Source organism: Rutilus rutilus (genome assembly GCF_951802725.1).
Source record: "Rutilus rutilus genome assembly, chromosome: 8".
NCBI lineage: Eukaryota > Metazoa > Chordata > Actinopteri > Cypriniformes > Leuciscidae > Rutilus > Rutilus rutilus.
In genome coordinates, this window is record NC_140222.1 from 43,198,323 (window position 1) to 43,220,147 (window position 21,825).

At 41.4% G+C, this 21,825-nt stretch overlaps 3 protein-coding genes across 3 annotated transcripts; 1 reads left to right on the plus strand and 2 right to left on the minus strand.

Annotated features, from left to right (window-relative positions):
• Positions 1 to 2,059: 2,059 nt before the first annotated feature.
• Positions 2,060 to 6,058, minus strand: ncbp2 (nuclear cap binding protein subunit 2). Its single transcript, XM_084416729.1, has 4 exons — positions 5,815 to 6,058; positions 4,941 to 5,122; positions 2,988 to 3,126; positions 2,060 to 2,344 (listed from the first exon to the last, which is right to left on the minus strand). Exons 1-4 carry the CDS (start codon positions 5,887 to 5,889, stop codon positions 2,273 to 2,275), a joined length of 468 nt encoding a protein of 155 aa, XP_084272855.1. The 5' UTR covers positions 5,890 to 6,058; the 3' UTR covers positions 2,060 to 2,272.
• Positions 6,059 to 6,287: 229 nt separating this feature from the next.
• Positions 6,288 to 20,124, plus strand: sirt7 (sirtuin 7). The gene is made up of 10 exons (XM_084416813.1): positions 6,288 to 6,432; positions 6,957 to 7,094; positions 7,320 to 7,424; positions 9,394 to 9,464; positions 9,549 to 9,621; positions 9,846 to 9,944; positions 11,275 to 11,511; positions 15,696 to 15,776; positions 15,858 to 15,964; positions 18,921 to 20,124. Exons 1-10 carry the CDS (start codon positions 6,319 to 6,321, stop codon positions 19,120 to 19,122), a joined length of 1,227 nt encoding a protein of 408 aa, XP_084272939.1. The 5' UTR covers positions 6,288 to 6,318; the 3' UTR covers positions 19,123 to 20,124.
• rbbp9 (retinoblastoma binding protein 9) lies at positions 19,577 to 21,578 on the minus strand. The gene is made up of 5 exons (XM_084416814.1): positions 21,321 to 21,578; positions 21,178 to 21,220; positions 20,975 to 21,080; positions 20,552 to 20,637; positions 19,577 to 20,453 (listed from the first exon to the last, which is right to left on the minus strand). The coding sequence occupies exons 1-5, from the start codon at positions 21,414 to 21,416 to the stop codon at positions 20,230 to 20,232; spliced, it is 555 nt and encodes a 184-aa protein (XP_084272940.1). The 5' UTR covers positions 21,417 to 21,578; the 3' UTR covers positions 19,577 to 20,229.
• Between the last annotated feature and the right edge of the window lie 247 nt (positions 21,579 to 21,825).

Here is a 21,825-nt window from a genome sequence, read left to right on the forward strand (position 1 = left end):
ACGTCATATGCTCTCATTGACAAATGCGGAACAATTAGTCCATGCATTCATGACCTCAAGGCTAGATTATTGTAATGCTCTACTGGGTGGTTGCCCTGCACGCTTAATAAACAAACTACAGCTAGTTCAAAACGCAGCAGCTCGAGTTCTTACCAGAACCAGGAAGTATGAGCATATTAGCCCGGTTCTGTCAACACTGCACTGGCTCCCTATTAAACATCGCATCAATTTTAAAATATTGCTGATTACTTATAAAGCACTAAATGGTTTAGCTCCGCAGTACTTGAGCGAGCTCTTAACGCATTATAGTCCTTCACGTCTATTGCGATCTCAAAATTCCGGCCAGTTGATAATACCTAGAATATCTAAATCGACTGCTGGCGGTAGATCCTTCTCCTATTTAGCACCAAAACTTTGGAACAGCCTTCCTACCATTGTCCGGGAAGCAGACACACTCTGTCAGTTCAAATCTAGATTAAAGACACATCTCTTTGACATAGCGTTCACATAATACATTATAGACTTCTATAATTCAATATTAGGCTGCATAGATTAGATCAGCCGGAACCGGGAACACTTCCCATAAATCCTGATGTACTCGTTACATCATGAGAAGAATGGCATCTACGCTAATTTTAGTGTCTATGTTTATCCCAAGGTTTTCCCGCAGCCTGCCGGATCCAGGCCGTATCCAGATCTGATGAAGGACCTTCGCCTGGACCCGATGTCAACGCAGTGCTGAAGTGCCAACTAGTCTCTCCCTATGGAGGATCCCTTTCCCACTCTCCAGATAACGCGTCGTCGGGAAAACTCAATTTGCGTATCTACCCCGAATTGATAAAATAAAATAAAATTCTGAATCAAAACTATAAGGAAACACCAGTAATTTGTTTAGGTTTGGTTTGTAGGGAATTCCAAACCTGCACACATATATTCAAACGCACATAACTATAGAACCCGTTCTTAATGCGCATCTGAACGCCATCAGCGTTTCTCACAGGTTCGCGTTTAAAGTCTGTGTAGAGAGAATGGTGTCGTCTCGGCGGCCCTAGTTTGGAAACAAATGATCGTTGCGACGGAAGCGAATCAATCAAAACTAACTTTAGCTGGAAAATAACTTTATTAAAGAACCGCTATAAAGCCAAAACAATCTTGTGTTAAATTATACATTTATCTCTGTAAAGCTGCTTTGAGACAATCTACATTGTTAAAAGCGCTATATAAATGAAAATGACTTGACTTGACTTTGAATCGAGACCGGCATCTTTTAACAGTGGCCGGTTTCACAAAGATAGACTTTGACTATGGCTTAGATATAGTAGATAGTCAGACTTCAGATAGACATCTAAATCAGAGACCGTTGCACAAAGCACTTAAGACTCTGACTATCTTAAGTAGGACTACACTGCAATGCATTCTGGGTAAAATAAGACACTTTTCAAAACAAAAAAACATGGCGGATCGAGTAAGCGCATTCAACCGCTCAGTGCAGTTTACCCCAGCGGAGAATATGTGTCTGTTGGAGGAGTGTAACAGTTACAAGGACATTTTACTTGGGGAATTTAGCAGAGAATGTAGTAACAAGAAGAAATGTTTAATTTATGAGCCATTTTCCCTTTTCTTTTGGCTGTTTGTAATGTAACTGATTGTTACTGCTGGTTGCCAAGGTAACAGAGTCTTAGACCTGAGTTAGCCTGGGGGTTAGGGGTCTAAATTAAGTCAGTCTTTATTTTTGTGAAACAGTCTAACTTGCTTTAGCCTAGTCTATGAGCACATTATAGACTTGTCTAACACTATAGACCGGTCTAAAGTAGCTTTGTGAAACCGGCCCCTGGTAATCGTGCAGCTCTATCACACATGTTAATGATTGAGATTGATGCAAAGAGTTGTGCAGTTATTACTGTCCAAAATGTGATGAATTTTAACATCAAAGCTGATCTGGAAGTTCACTCTCTTGTGTTCCAGTTATGAGCATCATGTCATCAGACCAGACTAGACTAGATTCACTGGGAATCACAAGATTTGGACACTGGCTTCATCTAAAGACAAACACAAGGCAGAGTTTATAAAAAGGCATTTATTTAAAAAAAGAAAAAGAAAAAAAGAAGAACTACAAATGCCAGACTAGATGAGTTTCAGGCATGGACATTCATACAGCACTAAACTCTAATATGTACATCACACACACACACACACATCCTCGATCCGTTACTGCACATCCCAAATCTAACACTTCTGACGGCCTCTGGTCTCGTCACGATCCGGTCAGTGTTCAAGCTTTCTGCACCAGCTTCCCATAACCCCCTCTGGCGGGGTCGTAGTCCTGCCGGTATTCATCTCGCACCTGCACACACACACACACTGGGCTGAGGAAAACACTCGGGCTGGTAACAGGTGCACACATTAAACACAGGATCACATGATGATGCTACATGTACAGTGGAGGCCAAACGGGGACATAACCAATACTTGATGTTAATTGAATAGACAAATTAAGGCTAGAAAAAAGAAAAGAATCCCGAATGGAAGCATGAAAATGGAGTCAGGACGACGTCACTGTGCTAGAAACACTCATCTAAAAGCACACTCCTGTACAGAAGCATACGGAGGCCCTGAAGGGACATGCTGAGGGCTTTCCGTACTCTCAAGATGGTCCTCACTGCAGAACATGAAATCCAGGGGGAGGAGTTGGATCCAGATCCAACTCCTCCCACCTTACATACCTAAACCTACCCATCTCCACCCCTTAGATCTGGATCCAACTCCGCCCCCTGGATCTCGTGTACTGCAGTGAGGTGCTACTGGTACCTCTCACAAGTGTTTTGCGTTCCTGGAGAATCGCACAGAACTCAAGTTTCTCTGAACGCAAAAGCATTGAAATTAATTTTTTCCTCCCGTTTCATATTTCCCCATCACATGTCCCTCTAGGGGCTCCATAGGACACAATATTCCTGAAATATAATGCACTAATGTGATGCTGCGCTGACCTGGCCGCCGGACTTGCCCCGGCCGTACTGGCGTCCCTCTTTAAAGCCCGCGTCCCAGTCCGTGCGGATGATGCGGTCGTCCAGCCTCGTGCCGTTCACAAACCTCATGGCGTTCTCGGCATCGGCTCGAGTGTAGTACCTTCACATCAGCGTTAAAGAACACTATTCATACGGTCTCGGACCAAAATGAAACATGGTCAAAGATTTTGATATCATAAGGAATTAGATCACTAATCTCCAACACTGATAAGAGAGTGCACCAAATTTTAACTGTGAACTTTTTCCTGTGAACTTTTGCCATATAAGAGGACTTTGAGCCATTAACACATCCTGCAAGAGTCAGAGCTGAGAACATCTATTATTATAGTTCTTTTGATAGTTATTGTTCTCAGTGTGAACAGGCCTTAAAGGGACAGTTCACACACAAATAATGAAAATCACCCCATGATTTACTCTCCCTCAAGCCATCCTAGGTGTATATGACATTCTTCTTTCAGACGAGTACAGTCGGAGTTATATTGATAAATGTCCTGGCTCTTCCAAGCTTTATAATGGCAGAGAATGAGCATTATTTTTTGTAAGAAGCTCATTATTTTAGTCAATAAAGTTTTAAATATGGATATTTTTCTTACACAAACGCATCGTTTCACTTCAGAAGGGCTTTATTAACCCCCGGAGAGCCATGTCGAGCACTTTTATCATCCATAGATGCACTTTTATCATGGATAGATGCACTTTTATGATGGATAGATGCACTTTTATGATGGATAGATGCACTTTTATGATGGATAGATGCACTTTTATGATGGATAGATGCACTTTTATCATCCATAGATGCACTTTTATGATGGATAGATGCACTTTTATCATCCATAGATGCACTTTTATGATGGATAGATGCACTTTTATGATGGACAGATGCACTTTTATGATGGATAGATGCACTTTTATCATGGACAGATGCACTTTTATCATGGATAGATGCACTTTAATGATGGATAGATACACTTTTATCATCCATAGATGCACTTTTATGATGGATAGATGCACTTTTATGATGGATAGATGCACTTTTATGATGGATAGATGCACTTTTATCATGGACAGATGCACTTTTATCATGGATAGATGCACTTTTATCATGGACAGATGCACTTTTATGATGGATAGATACACTTTTATCATGGACAGATGCACTTTTATCATGAATAGATGCACTTTAATGATGGATAGATACACTTTTATCATGGATAGATGCACTTTTATGATGGATAGATACACTTTTATCATGGATAGATGCACTTCTATGATGGATTGATGCACTTTTATCATGGATAGATGCACTTTTATAATGGATAGATGCACTTTTATGATGGATAGATGCACTTTTATGACGGACAGATGCACTTTTATGACGGATAGATGCACTTTTATGATGGATAGATGCACTTTTATGATGGATGGATGCACTTTTATGATGGATAGATGCACTTTTATGACGGACAGATGCACTTTTATGATGGATAGATGCACTTTTATGACGGACAGATGCACTTTTATGATGGATAGATGCACTTTTATGATGGATAGATGCACTTTTATGATGGATAGATGCACTTTTATGATGGATAGATGCACTTTTATGATGGATAGATGCACTTTTATGACGGATGGATGCACTTTTATGACGGATGGATGCACTTTTATGATGGATGGATGCACTTTTATGGACTTCTAAAAATAGTGCCCATTCACTGCCATTATAAAGCTTGGAAGAGCCAGGACATTTTTTAATATAACTCCAATTGTATTTGTCTAAAGAAGAAGGTCATACACACCTAGGATGGCTTGAGGGTGAGTAAATCATGGGCTAATTTTCATTTTTGTGTGAACTATCCCTTTAAGGCTCACATGTTCAGATGTCATAGCACTGGTCGTGAATGAGAAGGATACTCGACGAAACAGAAGCCACAGGCGGTCTTCTTGACTTTGTCGAGGCCGATGACGATCCTCTTGACGTCTCCGCTCTTGGCGAAGAGCTCGTACACCTGCTCCTCTGTGGTGTAGAAGGACAGGTTCCCCACGTACAGCGTGGAGCTCTGCTTCAGCAGCTTCTCCTGCTCGTAGCGGTTACCCTGCGGAGAGGAGAGAGATCTGCTCACACCACTGCTCTGATGCCCCGTCATTGAGGACATTAATACTCTATACAGCGAGGACACTCTAAATTGATCAAAAACGACAGTAAATAATTGATTCTGCAACATATTTATATTTCTGATAAATGTTGAAGGAATCCCAGAAAACGACACTATTGCAATTTACAAAATGATTATGCAGCACATCTGTTCTCAACACTGATAATAATCAGAAAAGACTGGAGTAATGATGATGAAAGTTCAGCTTTGATCACAGGAATACATTACATTTACATGTATTCACATTGAAAACAGATCACTTAAATTGTAACAATATTTCACAATATTACAGGGTTTTTTTTACTATTTTTGATCAAATAAAGCTTTAGTGAGGAGAATATATATTTCACGAGTATTAGCCTAATAATAATAATAATTTAAAAGAAAACTTGTCTCTAACGTACTTTTTTAACAGGAAACCGTATGCTTTAATGCATAATCAAATATTTAATAAATTTGAATAAAAATATGATAAATATTGAATTAGAGACTTCTATAAATTACTCTTTTTTTTAGTCACAGAAGAAAGTAGAGTGAATCCCGCTGCACAACTCCTGCGATTCTACACTGTTTTATGTCTCCTTATCAACAGGAAAGAATAATCCTAAAAATATAGCATGTATTACACTCACCTTAAAATGCTGGTCTCTGTACTGGCTTATATCCACATATGAGTCGCTGTAAAGAGCGTTTAGTTTAATGGACATGGTGAAATTAATAAAATAAATCCAGAATCAGAGAAGCTGATTTTTTTGTGTGTTTTTCGAATCAGCATGGACGTACCGGAAACCCGTTCTCTCTTCTTCTGCTTCTTTATGTTGACAGTGGATCGCAGTGGAGGAATAACACATTACCGCCACCTGCCGTTACTACCGTAACCGTGCATGAGCCAGAACGCACATCAATATTGTTGTTGTGTGTGTGTGTGTGTGTGTCACCTTTTAGATGACTTTTTCGGCTACTTAAGCTGAGAGCCACCCAGCTAAAAAATCTAGTTTTGTTAAACTTGATTAAATTGATTAAAATAAATAAAGTAATTCAAATATATTAATTAAAATGATTAAATTTACTTTTTCCACTACAAACGGAAGTCCCGTTTTATCTCGCGATAGCGACGCAAGCGGAGACGAACGGCGATGTCCAGCATGGACGCGCACACAAACAGCGCTGGCTCAGCGCGAGAAGAGAGGAAAGAGCGAGAGAAGGAGAAGATCATCCAGCGAGAGAAACAGCGACACACAGTCAAGACGGTATGAACTCCAGACATCATCTTATCCATCTCATTCACATGAGCGCTAGCGCTAGCGCCTCGAAACACTAATACAGCCGGCGAAACTGCTACCAGCGTCACATTCATGTTGTCTGAGGCTTTATTAACGCCCATAACTTCCCCTACCCTTTAAAATAATACAAATATATGTGATAGTACAATCTGATATGTAGCGTTATTCAGCAGAACACATGTAGAACTAGCTAATGTTCAGTTAACACCCCCACAAACATCGTAGTTTCGACCAAACTGATGGTTTGGTGCCACGAAAAATAATCAAAATGAAAGCAAGATTTTGAAGTTAAGGAGATCTCATGTTATTCATGCCGTTACCGTAGTAACAGTTACTGTAGATGTGTCTGTGAAAGCACTGTGACCAGTTGCAGGAAAACAAACCCCTTTTTGTGGACCTGGCCTTTGAGTTGGTCTCAGAACAGCTGAATCCATGTAAAGCATCAGATAAGAGGTGTGTGTGTGTGTGTGTGTGTGTGTGTGTGTGCGCAGATCTCTCGGATCCTGAAGAAGAGTGCTGGAGAGCAGACGCAGGAGGAGCGAAGGCTTCTACAGGATCATCAGGAGACGGTCCAGGAGCTGAGCCGGAGACAGAGCCGGAGACGCCTCCTCCAGAGCAAACTAGAGGAGGTACAGCTCACACACACACTATACAGTTCATCCACTCACACACACACACACACACTGTACAGCTCACCTCAGTCTCCAAACAGTCCTCATTCACTCACACACACACACACTGTACAGCTCACCTCAGTCTCCAAACACTCCTCATTCACTCACACACACACACTGTACAGCACCTCAGCCTGATTAGGATGTGTCACCTCATGATTGTGTGTGTGTGTGCTGCAGGTGTTTGACGAGGCGGAGAGCCTGAAGAGTAAGGTGAAGCAGCTGGCGGAGGCGCTCCGGCAGGCCACACACGTGGTGGTGTACACCGGCGCAGGAATCAGCACTGTACGCCTGTCTCCACTCACTACATTAGCATGACTGAGTTTGCGTGAGAACGTCTTTGTGTTTTGCGTTTGCTGTAAACACAGAAGAAGAAACCTGAGGATCCATGTTCTCTAGCGTAAATGAGAGTATTAGAAGAGCGCCTCGTGTGAACACAAGTGTAGCGGAGAATAGATAACCCAGAGCAGAACGATTACAGTTCACTGCTGACGCTCCACTGTTTCACTGAGTGTAAAACTATAAATACGCACAGTACAGTCATTTAAAAGTACTAAAGTAAGTCACATTCCTTGAAATGGTTGAGTTATTATTAGGAGTTTGTGATCCCATATATGCGGAAACATGATTTTGACAGGACCCTGTGCACACATCTCAAATATTCCTTTCGTTTCGGAGTGATTTTTTTTGGGATAAGTTTTATTTATAAATATAAAAAGCAACTTTTAAATGATTTCCTAACATTCCCTTACTAACAAGTTGTGATAATCGTACCTTAATCTTACAGTTCAGTCATATATATATATATATATATATATACACTCACCTAAAGGATTATTAGGAACACCATACTAATACTGTGTTTGACTCCCTTTCGCCTTCAGAACTGCCTTAATTCTACGTGGCATTGATTCAACAAGGTGCTGAAAGCATTCTTTAGAAATGTTGGCCCATATTGATAGGATAGCATCTTGCAGTTGATGGAGATTTGTGGGATGCACATCCAGGGCACGAAGCTCCCGTTCCACCACATCCCAAAGATGCTCTATTGGGTTGAGATCTGGTGACTGTGGGGGCCATTTTAGTACAGTGAACTCATTGTCATGTTCAAGAAACCAATTTGAAATGATTCGAGCTTTGTGACATTGGTGCATTATCCTGCTGGAAGTAGCCATCAGAGGATGGGTACATGGTGGTCATAAAGGGATGGACACGGTCAGAATGGTCAGAGTGGTTATTTCAGTCAAAGTTGCTCTTCTATCAGCTTGAATCAGTCGGCCCATTCTCCTCTGACCTCTAGCATCAACAAGGCATTTTCGCCCACAGGACTGCCGCATACTGGATGTTTTTCCCTTTTCACACCATTCTTTGTAAACCCTAGAAATGGTTGTGCGTGAAAATCCCAGTAACTGAGCAGATTGTGAAATACTGAAGCAACTGCCATGTGATTGGTTGATTAGATAATTGCATTAATGAGAAATTGAACAGGTGTTCCTAATAATCCTTTAGGTGAGTGTGTATATGGTTAAAAAGCTATTAATTATGTAAGGGTTAATGCCCTTCGAGGTGTCCATTGTCAGGTATTAATGGACGACGGCGAGGCGTGAACCGTCCGACGCGCGGACATTAACCCGCTTATACCATGGTCACTTGCCAAATAACACATTTTTGCCAAATAACACATTTTTAAAACATTAGTTTATATTTGAATTAGTTTTACAATCGAAATCTAAAGTTTTTACAAACAATAACTTGGTTTCCCTGGTTACGCCTGACGGTTTATTTACTAGGTGTCCTCTATCACTTTTTAATGGACACCCTGCAGCCAATCAGAATCGAGTATTCACCCAGACCATGGTATAATAGCAGTGTAATTAATGACATATTTTAGCTGTATATCCAGAGGAAAACTGCTCTAGTCTGGGTTCTCCGTCATTTAATTTTTTCCCCATTATTCTCCATCAGATGGTTATGTTTCCTTGCCAGAGTTGCCTTTGTCTTGGGGACTAAAGATGTATTATGACTTGATCAATGTCTTGATGAAACCCCAGCCGACAGTGATATCCCTGCGTCAGGTGTGGGGAACGGTTGAGTTCATGGGAGAAAAAAGTGTTGACGCATTGATGTTTTGTCAAATGTTGGGCTGATTCCCCCAAACACCCGAATACTCCTCGGCTCTGCATGAATCGTATAGGATATATCTGTGTGTGTTGTGTCCTGGTTATCAGTGTGAGTCTTCTGGTGTGTTCCTCAGGCCGCCTCCATCCCAGACTACCGCGGGCCGAACGGGGTGTGGACTCAGCTGCAGAAGGGCCGCTCCGTCAGGTGAACACACACTCTCACTGCCCTCCATCTCTAAACCATGGCACATGTTAACATCTGTGTGTGTGTGTGTGTGTGTCCCCGCAGAACATCAGATCTGAGTCGAGCTGAGCCCACCCTCACACACATGTGCATCTGGCTGCTACACAAAGAGAAGATGGTGCGTGATGAGCAGAATACACTGACACACTCATGTTGGCTTATATATACTCTATAGCAAATCTCAACTACTTAACATATAAACACATTATTGCCCAGCTCTAAATGTGACATGAAGATGATATAAACATTAACATCATGATTTTCTTTTGAAGCTGCTTGGAAAGCGTGTGTGTTCTGACAAGCGCTGTACAGATAGACTTGAGAGTGTGTGTGTGTGTGCAGGTTCAGCACGTGGTGTCGCAGAACTGTGACGGGCTTCACCTGCGCAGCGGCTTACCCAGACACGCTCTCTCTGAGCTCCACGGGAACATGTTCATTGAGGTCAGTGACGTCTCCAACGCTTCATCACTCATAAACTGAGACCGTGTGTGACCCTGGATCGCAAAACCAGTCACATGTCGCACGGGTATAGTTGTGGCAATAGCCAGCAATACATTGTATGGGTCAAAATGATTGATTTTTTTTATTTTTTATTATTTAATTTAATTTTTCTGGTTAATTTTGAGATTTTGGGCTATTTGTCTTCAATATCATGTCTTCTTTCAGACTTCAGCAACCAATCGAGAAAGTACAAGCGAAATCTCATTGGCTGATGTCAATTTCTGACAACGTTATTGTGTTTGTGTGTGTGTTTGACTGGGGTTCTGTTCAGTTGAAGGCCATAAATGCTGTGTTATAAGTTTTGATGTGGTTTGTATTGTTGTTGCTAATGATTTGATAAGATATTGCGTCTGTAAATAGTTGTTTCGACTAAAAAAAAAAAAGTATGAATTTTTACAATACAAATCTTTGAAGGCCGTTTTCTCAAAATGGGTTTTCCTCATACTCTGAGCCAGAAACCTCCACTTCAGCAGCACTTACACACACACCAAACTTCCCAGGTGTAGTCCTATCTATTTTCTTAAGGTTTTTACAGAGGGGTTTGTTCAAATATCATTCAGCTTCTGATTTATACAACATTTTATACCTAAAAACGGGGCGATAATGGATTTGTTATGGCTGTTGAGTTTTGTCAGAGTGATAAAACGAGATATCCAAAATCCCCTCTGTAAAAACCTTTGACTCTGACTCTTGAATCTGGCTTTATCCAATGGTCAGATTTCTCTTCTGGAAATATATGCAAATTAGCACATATTTAATGAGAATACCTAATTTGCATATTTAAACATAAATATTCTAAAAACTTGTAATACAAAAGATATATATATTTTTTTCCTATTCAAAAATTTGTAGTAAAAATTATGTTCCGTGAAGATATTTTGTAAGTTTCCTACCGTGAATATATCAACAAAAAATTATTTGTGAGTGAATGCAGGACAATCGCGAACATAAATGCACAACTTTAAAGGAGATTTTCTCAATGTTTCGACTTTTTTGCACCGTCAGATTCCAGATGTTCAATAGCTGTATCTCAGCCAAATATTCTATCCTATCAAACCACACATCAATGGAACGATGACTATGTATAAATCTCAATTTCAGAAAATGGACCCTTGTGACTGGTTTTGTGGTCCAGGGTCACATATGTCGGGGTAGAATAAAGATCTCAAAATCTCCAAACTGTTTTAGAGTTTAGAAAAATGTAATTTACAATCCGTTCCTGTAATATGAGACTTGTTTGTGTATTTCCTGTCCTCCCTGTGTCCCGCAGGTGTGCTCCTCCTGCTCTCCGGCGCGAGAGCTGATCCGTGTGTTTGACGTGACGGAGCGCACGGCTCTGCACAGGCACGGCACGGGCCGCCGGTGTCCGCACTGCGGGGGGGAGCTGAGGGACACCATCGTGCACTTCGGGGAGCGCGGGACCCTGGAGCAGCCGCTGAACTGGAGCGGCGCGGCGCAGGCGGCGGAGCGGGCCGACCTCATCCTCTGCCTCGGCTCCAGTCTCAAGGTGCAGCTCAACCGGTGCAGCCAGCGCGTGTCTGACCTCACACAGGGCCCTAACCAGTGTCTGACCTTCATCAGTTCAACTCTGATGAACATGGAAAGACACCTGTTATTGCGCGTCTGGTTAGCACACGGTGTTAGGCTGCACACGGATTAAACATGACATTGTTTGGAGGCATTGCTTGATAATGTTTCCTTGTGTTATTTTAGCCTACACTGGATATAAATCATCTGTTAAAATGGCTTTTTTTTTTGTGATGTAAAAAATGAAACAAAGATAAATCATTTTAAAACATTTGTTAATGTTCATAATACGACATTAAATGGCAATCTTTGTGGGCAAACGTGTCGCCCTCGCCTTGTGGTGGCTTGGAATCTCAAGAGGACTTGTATATATACGCGTTCAGTCATTGGTCCAGATATCGACTCCTATATCTGATTTAAACCTACATTTGGAAGTGGCTCAGAATGGATGTGGAAAAATTGGATCTTGCGCAGGTTTACACCATAGACAGTATAAAACAATGGACGCGTGTTTCTGAAGGGCATTTTTGAAGCCCAAAGTGGGCGGAGCCGGCCGTCGCCATCTTGGCAGCGTCACTCCTGGATAAACGAAAATGTGCAAAGCGGCGGATTAGCTGAGGTGACGTGCCGCTAACAGACAGCAGACAAACGGCTAGTAGTGACATCAGCGGAAATCCACATGTCACTCAAGTGGCCACGCCTTTAATTATGCAGAGCTTTAAGACTTAATATACACTCACCTAAAGGATTATTAGGAACACCTGTTCAATTTCTCATTAATGCAATTATCTAATCATCCAATCACATGGCAGTTGCTTCAATGCATTTAGGGGTGTGGTCCTGGTCAAGACAATCTCCTGAACTCCAAACTGAATGTCAGAATGGGAAAGAAAGGTGATTTAAGCAATTTTGAGCGTGGCATGGTTGTTGGTGCCTGACGGGCCGGTCTGAGTATTTCACAATCTGCTCAGTTACTGGGATTTTCACGCACAACCATTTCTAGCGTTTACAAAGAATGGTGTGGAAAGGGAAAAACATCCAGTATGCGGCAGTCCTGTGGGCGAAAATGCCTTGTTGATGCGAGAGGTCAGAGGAGAATGGGCCGACTGATTCAAGCTGATAGAAGAGCAACTTTGACTGAAATAACCACTCGTTACAACCGAGGTATGCAGCAAAGCATTTGTGAAGCCACAACACGCACAACCTTGAGGCGGATGGGCTACAACACCAGAAGACCCCACCGGGTACCACTCATCTCCACTACAAATAGGAAAAAGAGGCTACATTTTGCACGAGCTCACCAAAATTGGACAGTTGAAGACTGGAAAAATGTTGCCTGGTCTGATGAGTCTCGATTGCTGTTGAGACATTCAGATGGTAGAGTCAGAATTTGGCGTAAACAGAATGAGAACATGGATCCATCATGCCTTGTTACCACTGTGCAGGCTGGTGGTGGTGGTGTAATGGTGTGGGGGATGTTTTCTTGGCACACTTTAGGCCCCTTAGTGCCAATTGGGCATCGTTTAAATGCCATGGCCTACCTGAGCATTGTTTCTGACCATGTCCATCCCTTTATGACCACCATGTACCCATCCTCTGATGGCTACTTCCAGCAGGATAATGCACCATGGCCCTCATTTATCAAAAGTGCGTACACCAAATTTCCAGCGTACACCTGGCGTACACCCAAAACCACGGTGAGTTTGAGATTTATCAATATGGACGTTGGCGTACGGCACGCTAAAAACCTACGCCAGCTCAGGAGGTGGTGTACGCACGTTTTGAGTGCGGTAATGCGCAGAAAAACAATTCCTAACACCACAAAACGCACTGACAAACTAAAAGATATGATATATTATGACCCACTGTAAAAAAACACCAACATAGTAATTATAAACTTCAGTGTTTATTTTTGTGCAACATGGACTTCAATGTTTAAATTGTGTGACTTTACCAAAGCATTTGAATTGTAGGCATATGTATTCCTTAAGTTGCGAGCCTGTGCGCTTTACCTGACGTTTCAAGCCTTGTATACTTTCGCCTGGCTCCGCAGCGCGAGTCTCCGCAGACTGCGCGCGCACCTCCCCAAACGGACGAGGCGTTTACACTCGACGCGCTCCGTTGTATATTCTTTAAAACGATGGTTAGGCCCGGCAGATGTGCACGGACTGGGTTTAGTAATGAAAGGTTTTCAATGACCAAAAAAATAATTCAGACTGACAAAATAATAAAAATGACATTCTTCTTCTTTTAAATAATAATAATAATAATAATACAAATAATAATAATAACGACATTCTTCTTCTAAATATCAATAAGCGTCATTAATAATAAAAATCTAGAAATCAATTTTGTTTCTTTCCACTTCCCTGGTTTCGCTTTCTCTTTCTCAAAGAAGTTTCTCTTCTTTGCCGTCTTCCGTGTGTCCATGGCGTAAAATGAGGGCGTGGGGGGAGCGGAGACTTGAATATATAGGGGCGTGTTATTCTAATGACGCTCGTTTTCAGCCGCGGCATTTATCAAGGGGAGGTATTGCGTACACCTGGATTTCAAAGGTACGCACAGCTTCATAAATCAGGCGATGAGAGGAGTGTAAGCATGATCTTACGCCAATATATACGCCCGTTTCTACGCAAGAATGATAAATGAGGGCCCATGTCACAAAGCTCGAATCATTTCAAATTGGTTTCTTGAACATGACAATGAGTTCACTGTACTAAAATGGCCCCCACAGTCACCAGATCTCAACCCAATAGAGCATCTTTGGGATGTGGTGGAACGGGAGCTTCGTGCCCTGGATGTGCATCCCACAAATCTCCATCAACTGCAAGATGCTATCCTATCAATATGGGCCAACATTTCTAAAGAATGCTTTCAGCACCTTGTTGAATCAATGCCACGTAGAATTAAGGCAGTTCTGAAGGCGAAAGAGGGTCAAACACAGTATTAGTATGGTGTTTTCCTAATAATCTTTTAGGTGAGTGTAATTTAAACGGATGAGTTATATAAAAAAAAATCACCATCCTCACAGTCGTCATGAATGGCAAAATTTGCTATATAGACCAAAACCACTTTTTGTACCCGGCGGTAAACGTTTTTTTCTGCTGTAAAGTTGGGGATTTTAACACGGGGGTTTATGGGATTGACTCTCTTTTGCAGCCTGTCTCTAGTGGCCAGTCGATGAACTGCAGTTTAAGTCACTTCAGTGTTGGATTCAAGAGAGAGATGGGAAGGTTGCCGCTTGGTTTACACATGTGCAACAAATTCCGATAAAAAAATCGGACTTTTTGTGCCAGTGTAAATGAAACCAAAGAGTTATCGCATCGCTGAAAGATATCGCTGAAAGGTCAGGACCACAAAAAAATTCACAAGACTTTAGACATACACAGTGAAGACAGTCATCAACAAGTGACATTATCAAGAACACAGACTTTATGAAGAACAGGGCGTCCCTCCAAAATTGATGAGAAAACTGGTCGGCTGATTGCTTCAGGACAGATATCCCCCATATTCTCCATCTGTCTGGGCTATGGGGCCTGTGGGAAGACGCAAACCTTTCTGACTAAAAAAAAAAAAAAAAGGGTAAACTTAGGAAAAACATATATCCAGTCTCCCAAAACCATGTGTAAAAATGTGTTATGGTCTGATGAGATATTTTGTCCAAATCTGTGAAAGGTATGTTTGGCTCATAAGTAGAAGAACAGCAGATCTGTGGAGGAGCATCATCACGCTTCAGGCTGCTTTTCTTCAGCTGGGACTCGGGCTTTAGTGCTTCAAGAACCAGAACCTTCACCTTTCAGCTTCACAACGATCCAGAACATCTCAATCCACTAAAGATGAATGTTGACCAGCTCCGCCTGAGGCCAGAACTGATCCTGTAGAGAGTGTGTGAGGGCCTGAAGAGGAGATGCTCTCGCTATCATACACATCTGGAGGCTCTGAGCAAAGAAGAGTCCTCCTGTCCACTCAGACTGAGTGCTGTGATAAAGTCTGATCATCTTTGTTTCAGTTTTTACACCCTAACCAGCTGTTTTATATCCACTGTAAGCGGTAACAGATGTTATCATGTAGTCGCGACATTTGTCAAAATGCATTTGTTTTATCATCAGTGTTTGATTTGATGGAGTGATTGCTGCTTGTGTGGTGTGTGTGTGTGTCCGTCAGGTGCTGAAGAAGTACTCCTGCTTGTGGTGCATGAACAGGCCGGCCAACAGAAGACCCAAGCTGTACATCGTGAATCTCCAGGTACACCTTCCTCCACACAGCTGCTCGTAACCTCAGTCGACATGCTTTAACAGCGTGGGGTGCTCTCCTCCTTTATTTCAGTGGACACCGAAGGATAACTTGGCCACTCTGAAGATCCATGGGAAGTGTGATGCAGTGATGGCTCTTCTCATGCAGGAGCTGGGTTTGGAAGTCCCCGTTTACAACAGGTGAGACCCACTAACTGGTAAAACATGCACTGAAACATCACCAGCCGAAAACATGTGGCTGAACCTGTTTTGCAGGGCCGAGAGCATTGACCGGGAGCCGGTTTCACAAAGCTACTTTAGACCGGTCTATAGTGTTAGACGAGTCTATAATGTGCTCATAGACTAGGCTAATGCAAGTTAGACTGTTTCACAAAAATAAAGACTGACTTAATTTAGACCCCTTACCCCCAGGCTAACTTAGGTCTAAGACTCTGTTACCTTGGCAACCAGCAGTAACAATCAGTTACATTACAAACAGCCAAAAGAAAAGGGAAAATGGCTCATAATGTAAACATTTCTTCTTGTTACTACATTCTCCGCTAAATTCCCCAAGTAAAATGTCCTTGTAACTGTTACACTCCTCCAACAGACACATATTCTCCGCTGGGGTAAACTGCACCGAGCGGTTGAATGCGCTTACTCGATCCGTCATGTTTTTTTTGTTTTGAAAAGTGTCTTATTTTACCCAGAATGCATTGCAGTGTAGTCCTACTTAAGATAGTCAAGAGTCTTCAGTGCTTTGTGCAACGGTCTGATTTAGATGTCTATCTACTATATCTAAGCCATAGTCAAAGTCTATCTTTGTGAAACCGGCCCTGGGGTCTCATTTATAAAACTGTGCGTAGGATCCTTACTAAAAGTGTACGTGCGCCCGAAAGCCAAAAATGGTGTACGCAAAAAAATATTCAGACTTATAAAACCGTTCGTACGCCAGAACCTGCGCAGAATTCACTTTATAAATCCCAGTCAGCGGAAGATTGTGCGTACATGCGTCTCCACCCCGAAATAACCATATATGGAGCTTAGTTTTACTATGCAGATCCTCATCTGCATATCATTTGCATATGATTATTCATCCACGTGATAACGTTTAACGGTACAAGACACATTACATTAATAAAAATCAAGTAGTTGCCTATATCTTGCCTTGTTTTTGAATACATAAATCAAATAGTGTAAAATACATTTCAGAGAAAGTTTTTCTCAATCTTTTCCACTGGCCGAAGTGTATTTTTAATTGATTTATATTTTTAATGGAAACAGATATTTGCACGAAACTATTTTCTCAGACAATCTGGTATTATCATGATAAGCAATTATCTCTGTGGTTAAAACATTAAAGCACAGCACGCCACAGGAAAAGTGTTCAGAAGCATTGCATCCACAACAAATATTTCTATTGACTGAATAGGCTATAAACATTTTTTTGTAACTTCTCAGTAATGATTTCATGTTTAAGTGCTTAACTCCATTAATTTGAATGGCATATTTAATCTAAATGTTTATATCGGAAGTAAAACATAGTTTAAATCATTATTTTATTTATTTAAACTGTTATTTGCGTCAGTTTCACTAAACGGCCCAACACGCTCGCTGGCGTGGACATTTAAGAAGGGATGGATATTTGCTTCAAGTGATAGGCTTGGTGAGAGAAATTATATTTTGTATTATCTTTCTGTATATGTCTTTAGATTTTCTGTCTAAAAGTGACCAAAAAGACACTTCACCATCGGTGTCGCCAAACTGCTCCATCTCCAAAGCGTTCGTACGCATGGGTCACAGTTTGCGTGCAGGTGCGCAAATGTTCCCGTCAAGTTTGTTTTTATAAATCACAACTTATGCGTCGGAAGTGGCGTAAGCCTCTCTCAGGGCCTGTTTTGTGCGTACGCAACGGTTATAAATGAGGCCCCTGGAGCGGTGACATTTCATTAGCGCTCCTCTAATGGCACGTTTTGACTGTCGTAGATGCGCTACACCCAGAGTCAGCTGTGGATGCTAGACCATACCGATATTTCCATTTAATTCATCTTCATTCTGATGGAATGAGATCTTTTAGTCTATCCTGCTTTCAGTCGATGACCTACAATCCAGTCATGTTTTTTGTTTAGTTACATTTGATATGATATAATGTCTGTGCTTTCAAATTCTGTGAACTCTATAATGAAATTCGAAGAGTCAGTGTGGTTTTGATCCTCTTTAATGTGGCGAGATCAGTCACTGCAACACGTAAACCCAGTTAAAAATGATTATCTGTGCAGCAATAGTGCAGCAATGCCACTGTCAAAACAAGGAGAGGCCAAATCTGTGTGTGGACATCATTCAGCCATTCCTGATTGGTGGATTCCTAATGAAATAACTAATCCGACCTTTAGTTACGCAATAAAGTGAGAGAAGCCACGCTAGACTGTGAATATCCTCAATATCTGCTTTCTTGTTTTATAGTCCTTTATTATGAGAACTTCAGAAAGTCTTTTTATATGCACTTTTTGAACATAAAATGAAATTTCCATCTGAAACTATTATAAATCTTTATTAACGTTTGGTCTCTTTTTACAGAAGAGATTATTGTGAAACTAAAACATGACATAGACGTTTGTTTATTGTGAAAAAATGTACAAAATTACTATTTTTTAAGTTTTATATGTTACATATTTATTTTCCAAAACTGCAGGAAAATCAAAGCCGTAAATCTAAAGCCGTTCCATAAGGGTTGCTGTCTCGGTAAACGAGCGTTTGGTGAGATTGTGTTGGTGCAGTACCACACGCCTCCACTGGAGGAAATTCATCTCACGTTCGTTTCCAAGCAATTTCCAAAATTCTAAGAAACCAAAATGCTAATATTTTCAGTCAAATGTGAGCGAACAGGACCAGAGGACCAAGGCAGTTGATATTCATAATATAACATGGCCTCTTTTACTTCTGCATTCGGCAGACCCTTTAATCCAGAGCGACATGCATTGGATTCAAGGTTTACATTTGATCAGGTCTCGCCATCCCTGCGAATCGAACACATGACCTTGGCAATGCTAGTGCCATGCTTTAAAGCTACAGGAAAGCTTTTTATTAATGATAACTAATGACCGATGTATTACAGACATATATGTTCATCTAAAGCTGCTGTTTTGATAAATCTCAGATCACAAGACCCCATCTTCAGCTTGGCTAAAGCGCTGGGTCCACATGAGCAGGAGAGCCACTCTCGTGAGGAGATAGCGCCCCCTGCTGCTGTGGAGGACGACTCGCATGACGCGCAGGCTCAAGGCCAAGGCCCCGCGCTCCAGGGAGGATGGTTCGGGAGAGGCTACTCTAAAGCCAGGAGGAAGAAGAAGACCTTATAGTTCTCACACACAGAGGCCCTGGACACTGGGAGCTTCACACTCGCTGCTTGAAGAAATGTTTCTGATAGAGAACTGCTCTTCTGAACACGTATAGTTGCGTGTCTCTGACGATAACAAGGGAAAGGTTTATTTGTGAGCAGTTTGGCTGGTTTACATGATGGTTTGGTTTCGATAAACGCACTTTACTTCCAGTCTCAGGTTTATAGAATAATCAATATATGATTCTCACGACAGCAGTTTTATGAGAGATACCTCTTTTTGTTGCCATTTACTCACCCATGTCGTTTCAAACCCTGTGGAACACACACACACACACACACACACACACACAGTTTTGCATTTTGAGCTAAAAAAAAAAGTAAGTACCATACAAAGTCTTCTGAAGCTGTGCAGTTGCTTTGCATGACGGGAAGAATAAAACTATGTTCGCAGGAAGACACGTTAAGAACATGTGGATGAGTAAAATAAACAGTTTTATTTTGGGTGAACTTTATAGAATATAGTTGTTTACAAGAAGTCATTGTTACTGGATTGAGGAAAAAGTAATGCTTTATTTCAGTCCACTATTAAAATAAGACGACATACCATTCCTCAACAACATGGTGTGTATTTTAATCAAATATTTATTTTGACTTTTAACAAATGGTGCTATAACTGATCAGAACCAGAACTGTACTCTTTTCTGTCCAAATATAGGACTTTATCTGTGCATATGAGGAATAAAACCTCATGTTAGCATAATTGTAATAAGCAAAGCAGAGCAGAGTTAATGTTTGCACAGCATTGAACTGTTGTTTGTGTTTGAGAACAACTGCTGTAAGTGCCATTACTTTCATGATTTTGTATCGATCGCTATGTTTTGTCCAGGTTTACATGGGTGTTTATTTCAGATGTTTGGGTTTCTACATACTTCTGTAAAGAAAACTTGATTCACATCATGTACTGAAAACCCTGTTCCCAATTCAGCCACAATAATAAAACGTCTTCACTTCTTGTAAAGTACTTTTTTGTTTTTTTTGTTGGCCCCCGAGAAATAAAGCGATGACGTACAGCACATCAATAGTATATTTTAAATACACACCGGATGTAATTTCTTTGTGTGTGTGTTTAGCCTTTGGCTTTGAGCTTTCTGATTGCGTCGATGAGCTCTGGGAAGGCTGTGTTCTGGAAGTGTCCGCGGTCTGTGTACTTGTATAGATCTGTCTTGAGGTTATCAGCCACTTCTCGTTGCTCATCCCAGGGCAGAAACGGGTCGTCTGTGGATCCGAACTGAAGGATGTACTTCACGTTCGTTCTTATCTTTTCCCATTCCCATGGCCGGCTGAAATATCCTGAGAGCAATAAGAGAAGGCACATCATCACACACACACACACACACTCACACTGACGACCACTGATGCCATGATGAGGGATTAGTGTTCAAACTCACCGCTCTCACGTTCATTCTCATCTCCCAGATCGGATGTGTACGCACCCACCAGAATAATGGCAAACACTCGGTGTGTTTCTGCATACCTGTCGAAGCACACCACAAACAAGCCATCATGTAGTTTATAGAGTGATAGTGATAGAAATGAACACACACACAGATGTGTCTCTGAGTGTTTTACTCTCCAACTCATTTTGAAGGGATTGATCATTCAGGTAAAATGATGAATCGCTCATGATCAATGAGCTTTGACTCGAATCATTAGGGGTAAAAACAAATAAGTGTAAATAAATACATTGATAGGTTAATTAAGTAAGCAAGCACAGGGCTAACTTGCTGGCAAACATTGTGCTCATAGATGAATCGGATCTTTTAGAACACGAATCAAATGATTCACATGAGTCGCTGAGGTGAGTCGAGTACCTCATAGCTGCCGCGGCTCCTGAACTGTGTCCGATGATGAGGGTTTCTTCATCACATCTCAGATCCTTCTCCATGAACGGCAGCCAGATGCTCTCTCTCGCAGTCACTGGAAGGGTTACATATCATATTTTACTATAATCCCACAAACATATATGTCCCATGAAATGTGATGTAGTCATGTGATGTGAGTTGAACTAAGTTACCAGGATCTGGCATGTTTTTCAGCGCGCACGACACATCTGGGATCTGTAACAGTGGTGCACCGTTTAATATTCGGGCTGAAATATAACCTGACTGTCATTATAACAGCTGAACGGATTTCAGTCTCTTGTTGAAGCCATCATACCTCGTTTATTCGTTTGTTTGCCCATCCATACCAGTTGCAGTTCTCGACATCCCCTGCTCCGTTTCCGGGCACGATCACAGCTCTCTTCAGAGGCATTTACAACAGCAAAGCTTCAGCTCCTCAAGGAAATAAACACGATTGACACGCGTCTGTGTGTGGAACTATTGCTGCGTTGCAGTCCAAAATTTGCTAACTTCCCTCTGTCTCTGTCTTGCTCACTCGGATGTACATCATTACTTACGGTGCACGAGTGCCTCTACTGGCGGACACTGCGGCGAGCTGAACTGGAGTTGTGGAGTTGTGGAGTTGATTTATTTATTTATTTATTTTTCCCTTCAAGAATTTGTTTAATGCAGCATCCAAATGTTTAAAGGTGTGTTTGGGTTGTTTTAAATAAATACAAATAGAATTAATATATCTTAGAGTTGTTTGTTGTGGTGGTGATTAGATGAGATCTCTGGTGACAAATGTATTTTAAATACATTTTGGTATAGTTTTTTTTTTT